This window comes from Aquarana catesbeiana, linkage group LG01, assembly GCF_042186555.1.
Source record: "Aquarana catesbeiana isolate 2022-GZ linkage group LG01, ASM4218655v1, whole genome shotgun sequence".
Classification (NCBI taxonomy): Eukaryota; Metazoa; Chordata; class Amphibia; order Anura; family Ranidae; genus Aquarana; species Aquarana catesbeiana.
Window position 1 is genome coordinate 890,417,713 of NC_133324.1, and position 6,453 is coordinate 890,424,165.

Consider the following 6,453-nt stretch of genomic DNA (forward strand, 5'->3'; position numbering starts at 1 on the left):
AAGGAGAGAGCTCAGGCTACTAGCGAGGTCCTGTGCCGGTCTCTGTCTGATGAAACCAACCAACTGCGGTTTAAGCTGACTGCCACGGCGGAAATGTGCCAACAACTTGTTACCTGCCTAGAAGATGCCCATCGGAAAAATGGAGGACCATCACAAGAGCAGCAGGTTTGTTCTGTTTTTGTGACTTGGCCTAGGCTTTGCTTGTGTGGTAAATGTCTACTTAGTCCTAGAGCACTGTGAGTATGTATGCAAGTTTGCCAGACCCCAGCCTTTTGTTTTGGGTGACTTTCCAAGGTCTATAACATTAAAGTAGGATGTCTAAACATTCTTAAAGGTGACCTGTACTGATAAAGTATGCAGACTGGAATTCCCGGCTCTGCCCCCTGTAGAATTAGCCTACTACTGTTGCATGTCTCTTATTCTACCTTACTACTACTGTTGCATGTCTCTTATTGGTGGAGTTATGAACATAGGAGCAGAGATCTCATTGCCAGAATCTTCAGGAGATACTGGAAGCCAGAGGATGATGTGCCAGATCACTCCAACACTGTCTTCAGAGGGCCATCCCTTAAAAATGATAATAGTTATGTCTTTGTGGTGGGTGCCTATCATTAACATCCACACATCACTTTAATATGGGCATATTTAATGTTTTGAGTAATCGCCTTACTTTTTTCTTTGCTTAAGTAAACAAAACTGATCCTTTAGATGACCTAAAGCCTAGGCAAGCTAGATCATGTGGTCTGTGGCTACCAGAAAAGACATTGTGCAAACACGATCACTGGCACTCAGATTCTCCTCCGATATCACTTTACTGAAGCTTGTTCCATGCAGTACAGCAGCTGACGCATTTCTGCCTATACAGTCCAAATGCGTCAATACACAGCAGAACTGCGTCAGTTGTATCATATGGAACAATCTTTAATAGAGGGGGGATCAGAGGAGAATTTGAGGGCCAATAAATGGTTTGCATGCTGCTATATTTGGTCCAGAGAGGAAGGATTTACCATGCACAGTATACCAGGGGAAATAAGAGGTTAAGCTGTTTCACTTCATACTCCTTAGAGACTGCAAATAATCCCTATTTGGTAGCCCTCCATTAGGATAAATGAAACAAAAAACCTACATGTTTAATGAGCAAATACAGCTGCCCCCCCTTGTTAACGTGCAACTTAAAACTAAACATAAAAACAAGTTTATTTAATTCAAAAGACACCGTTTTAAAGCAATGGATACTGATAATATTTCTTAACTAGATTGTGCCTTTTACTTGTATATCTGAAACACATGAAGAAAAATATATTTTTTCTTTTAATGTCTAGCAGCCTAGTGACTAACAATGCTGCCCTTTGGAACTGTGATCTTGGGTTTAAACTTCATTTATATTCCACCTGCATAGAGCTGTCTATTTACCCATGTTTGAGTGTGCCAGCTTCTATTCACGCTTCAGTACAAGTTGCCTGGCTGTCTTTGGCTCGTTTCTTATTCACTGACCCAGAACAAGAAGGCAGCAAGTGATGTTAGAACTCTTGATCTGTATTCTTAGCCAAGCAAGTATAGCTTGAAGACACAGGGCCAGGGTGGCAGCCAGGCAATGAGCATTTCATAAAAGACAGCCTAGGTATCCCTCTCAGTACAGGTACCCTGTAATTAGCCAGAATTGGCTGTAGACTCTGAGTGTCATGGATTTGAGAGTGGTGTGCATAATGAAAAACTGTGCTTTTCCCACTTTATAAAGCCTGGAACTAAATACTGATGTCTCCTATTTACAGAATCTGAACAAGGACAATGAGAATGAAGCAAACCTGAGAAAGTTACAGGAAGAAAACCGTTTATTAAAACAGAAAAAGATACATGTAAGTCTATGTAAATAATGTGATATTTTTATAACATACTTCCTCTTTTCTCTTTACTGGAATGCCCTAATATATCAAGTTGATTAGCTAAAAGTGTTCTGAATGCCTGCTAGAATGTCCTGATTACCACAAAGAAAAGCACAGCAGACTATATATTAATACTGTCATTATTCTTCCAGGTGGAAGACTTAAATGCCAAGTGGCAGAAGTATGATGCCAGCAGGGAAGAGTACGTGAAGGGTCTCCACCAACAACTGAAGGAGATGAAGGCGCAGAGGGAACATACGAAGGGTACACACTCAACACACAAACACCCAGACCTCTTACAGAAGGAGATCTCAAGACTCAACAGGCATCTGGAAGAAAAGATAAGCGAGAACACCAAACTGCAGCAAGAAGCCACTGAGATGGCCAGTGCCAGGATCGCTGACCAGGAGAGGATACATATGTTGGAGCAGCAGGTGAGAACATACAATATGCCTGCTTATTGTTACATGTAGATTCAAAATAACCCTTTAATTAACCATTACTGATTAATGGCCACACCTTTCTTTTTTTTAATCAAATACGAAATATTTATTAGTAAGAAAAAAAAAACATTTTATAGAGAGATGGTTGAACTCTCTCTCTAATAATAAATAAATAAATAAATATATATATATATATATATATATATATATATATATATATATATATATATATTATAACAAATTAATTATTAGAGAGAGAGTTTATCCATCACTTAAACGAGCAAGTGTCAATGCCTAGGGTATAAAATTTCATATGTGTGCCTAGAATTTAAGCAGTGCGGACACATGCCTGATGAAGGGGTCCTGCGAGGCTCCGAAACGTCACTTCTATTTATTTTTTTGATACTATGTAATTAAAATTTTGGACCCAGTTTTGGAGATCCTGGTGTGCTGGTGACACTTCCTTCTTAGAATTTAAGCAGGGAACACAGGAAAGTGCGTTTAGATATGAAAAAAAAAAAAAAAAAGATATGAAATGCTAAAATTTAGTTTTATGATTTGTATGCTATGCTGAGTTAGTAATCACTGTGGTTTCTTTTTTTTTTTTTTTTTTTTCCAAAGTTGGTAGTCTACAAAGATGACTTCACATCAGAGCGGGCAGATCGGGAGAGGGCTCAAAGCCGCATTCAGGAGCTGATCGAAGAGATTTCATGTTTACAGAAAAAGGGAAGGAGACAGGTAAGAACTGTGGACCTTACTGTTGTAATATGCAAGACTGGTGGTGGTATTGTTACTGTAATTGGAGACTCAACAGTGGTAGTACTGATACTGTATCAGCAGGATTGGTAGTGGTAGTACTGTTAGCTAGACTGGCGGTGTTATAACTGCTACTGTACCAGCAGGACTGGTGGTGGTGGTATCGTTACTGTACTAGCAAAACTGGTGGTGGTAGTACTGCTCTTGTACCAGCACTACTACTGGTAATAGTAGTATTGCTACTGTATGAGCTGGACTGGTAGTAATAGTGGTGGTGGTAGTACCCCTACCATGTAAGTATGAATGGTGGTGTTACTACTGCTACCATATTAGCAGATTCGTGGTGGTGGTACTGCTATTGCACTGGTAGTAGTAATATTGTTACTATATGAGATGGACTGGTAATAATAGTATTGCTACCATACACTTAGAACTGATACTGTACCAGCAGTGCTGGTCAAACTTCTGCTGTTGTAGTAGTACTACGAACAGGACTGGTGGGGGTAGTAGTACTGCTACCATATGATCAGGATTGGTTGTGGTAGTACTCCTACTGCACTGTACTGGCACATGTGACTGTTGAGAAGCCTGGGGCAAGGAATACTTGGTACACGATTCTGTTCCTTACTGTCTACTGTCCTCCATGCTCTTTGACATCTACAGCTGCCAGTGACCCTAATCATTATTAAGTTTAACTTTTCATAGGGCGTAAGAGTAACTTAATTTTATTTTTCTTCTAAAGGATGACAAAGATGTTGGTAGCCAGTTCCAAATTCACATCGGTAACCGCAACAAAATGTTCGTTCAGAAAAAACCCTCTGAGCCTCTGCGTGGCCTTACCGCCGACCATTCTGAAAACCGAAGAGCGCTTTCCCCAGCAAACACCACAGAACGACAGCGGAGCCCCAGCTCTGAACAAAGAGGACAGGATGAGCTACAGTGTCCCCGCTGCCAGCAAGTTTTTCACGACAGACTAGGGGAGAACTTTCTAGAACACATCTCTGAATGCTGCCAGTGACCAGCATTTCTGTACTTCCAATCTGATCACTACACTCCACAGGCTTTGACTGCCTGTGATCAAGATGCTGCTATCAGGCTGGGACTAAATACTGGGACTCCTAGGCACATGCTTAGGACCTAAATGTGTTAGGCAGAAGCAATATAGCCCCAGTGCTGCCTTTCACAATGCTGATTCTTTGCCAGTACAGAGGATGAAAACTGACACTCCATAGAAGTGCCCTTAGTAGGCCTAAGGGCCTATGGCTGCACAAGCTATACAGTTTTGCAGAGTTCCTAAAGGGTAATAATAAAAAAACTTGGTGCAGAAGTAAGTAGTAGATTCAGGGCTCTAATACAACAGTTTGTGCTTGGATGCTTGCAGTGGTCTGAGATATACTGTGACCTTGCCCTCATCTGTGACTGTTAGGGGAGTGAATTGTAGGAATACGTAAAGACCTTAAAATTGAAAAGTGAAATTATTCAGTATGGAGTATAACCTACGGCATCCAATTTGAATTCTTCACCGTTCGTGCAGTTAGAACAATGATTGCTGAATGGCTGTTGTGGGTTAAGACACCAGCCCTTCTCAACCTTTTTAACATGGAAGAACCCTTGAAATAAATGTTTGTCCTCATGGAGTCATTGCTAGTGACTATTCTATCTACAGCTCATAAGCCATTAGTGTTATGGCTTATGAGCCCACCCAACAACTATTACAGATATCTAAAAGATCAGTGGTTACTTATGTGAGAGGTAGAATTTGCTCATTGCTCAAGGAACTCCTTGAAACACCTGGAGGAACCCTGGTTGAGAAATGCTGGTATAAATGCTGCCTTTGCATTATTAAGTAAAGCTCTTAGTATCACACCAAATGTGTAGGCCATAAATAGGTTAGTAGCTTCTGTAATGCACTTGTGTGAAGTTTACGAGGACTGAGGATAAAAATAAGAGAAGAATTTTAACATTATCTCAGAACTGTGTTTTTAGTTATGTAAAATCAGGACGGAAAACAGCTTATGGTGATGCACGCATATCTGTGTACTGTGACAGGTGCCCTTTACTGGCACATAAATCAAACTGCTGCATGCTTGTTATTCCATTGCCAGTTATGTTCAGGATATGAAGAATTAGTTGTCTTCACTTGCATTTTCTCACATTAGAGCCATCAGTCCTAATGCCAGCTGTGTCCTATGCAATGTGACAAATTAGAACAGGTTTAGGCAACCTTGGCACTCCAAACTACAAACCTTAGTTATGCCTATGGCAGTCAGAGCCTTGCAGTGCCCCATAGCACGTGTAGTTCCACCACAGCTGAGTGCCAAGCTTGCCTACTCCTGAATTAGAACTTTACGATTGCTTTTAAATTAACAACTTAAGGATGACCCTTTTGATTCAAGGGAGACATTATTTTGCACACAGCTGACTTACTAGCAGTAACCCGCAGCCTCTCCTAGCTTTCTGGCTGACTGCATGGAGAGGAAGGTTACAATCAGATGTGGAGTAGATGATGTTTAGTATTGGTGTGAGACTTTTTACATAAAGGGGTTAGTAGATGGCATATTTGGGGATGAGAGGCTCTTTAGATTTATGGAAACTCCCCACATTTGTCCATATGTATCATGGAAGTCTTTCAGCACAGGTCTAAGGAAATATGAAATCTATTGGACAAGGATTGGCTATATTAGTTTTGCCCAAGAAGTTTTTTTTTTTTTATTTTAATAAAATTGTCATTAAAAAGTGAAAACAATTGATCTTTCTTGATGACCAGGTCTGTAAATCCAGTAAACGGCTCGATTGAATCTTATGCCACAATGGATCATATGTAGCAGCAATCAGTTTTCATGACTCCTGCGACTGGTAAAAGAATGAGCCAATCACCTTTGCTGCTGCCAGTTCTCTGGCCCTTTTGAAGTGGACAGGTCACTATTGACCAATCAAACCCCGTCCTCTTTATCCATAAGTTTATATGTATTGAAAAATATTGACTCTGAATTTATGTTTACTAAAAGACACTTAATATTGTCCTATTTATATTGATAACTGTTTTGTAAATGTGTAAATTTTTGTGTTATTTATTTATTCCAGAAAATTATATGATTAAATTCCTATTTTTATAATAAAATTTACATTTATGTAACACTACTGTTTGTGGTTGGAGATTTTTATACATTTTTTTTTTTTCTTCCATTAACGTTTTTCAAAGTAATTTGGTTAAACACGCAAGCTGCACTGGTACATAGTTTTTTAAAGGGCCAGTCCACCCAAAACTGATATAGAATATTTTGGTGAGTGCTGGAAGGTTGAACAACCCTCAAGTTTTTGATATCTTGTGGCCTTTACAGCAAGTAATGTGTTTTAAATTGATCTTGTAT

General features: G+C 39.7%; 1 protein-coding gene across 1 annotated transcript in view; it reads left to right on the forward strand.

Moving 5' to 3' along the window:
• The window catches only part of TNIP2 (TNFAIP3 interacting protein 2), a 9,865-nt gene extending 3,642 nt beyond the window's left edge, over window positions 1-6,223 (forward strand). The window contains exons 2-6 of the mRNA XM_073610900.1: window positions 1-165; window positions 1,773-1,856; window positions 2,036-2,317; window positions 2,948-3,064; window positions 3,825-6,223. The exon at window positions 1-165 is cut by the window's left edge and continues 120 nt beyond it. Of these exons, the coding sequence (XP_073467001.1) occupies window positions 1-165; window positions 1,773-1,856; window positions 2,036-2,317; window positions 2,948-3,064; window positions 3,825-4,100 (924 nt within the window). The 3' untranslated portion in view covers window positions 4,101-6,223. The remainder of the gene's footprint in view (window positions 166-1,772; window positions 1,857-2,035; window positions 2,318-2,947; window positions 3,065-3,824) is intronic.
• Window positions 6,224-6,453: the final 230 nt, after the last annotated feature.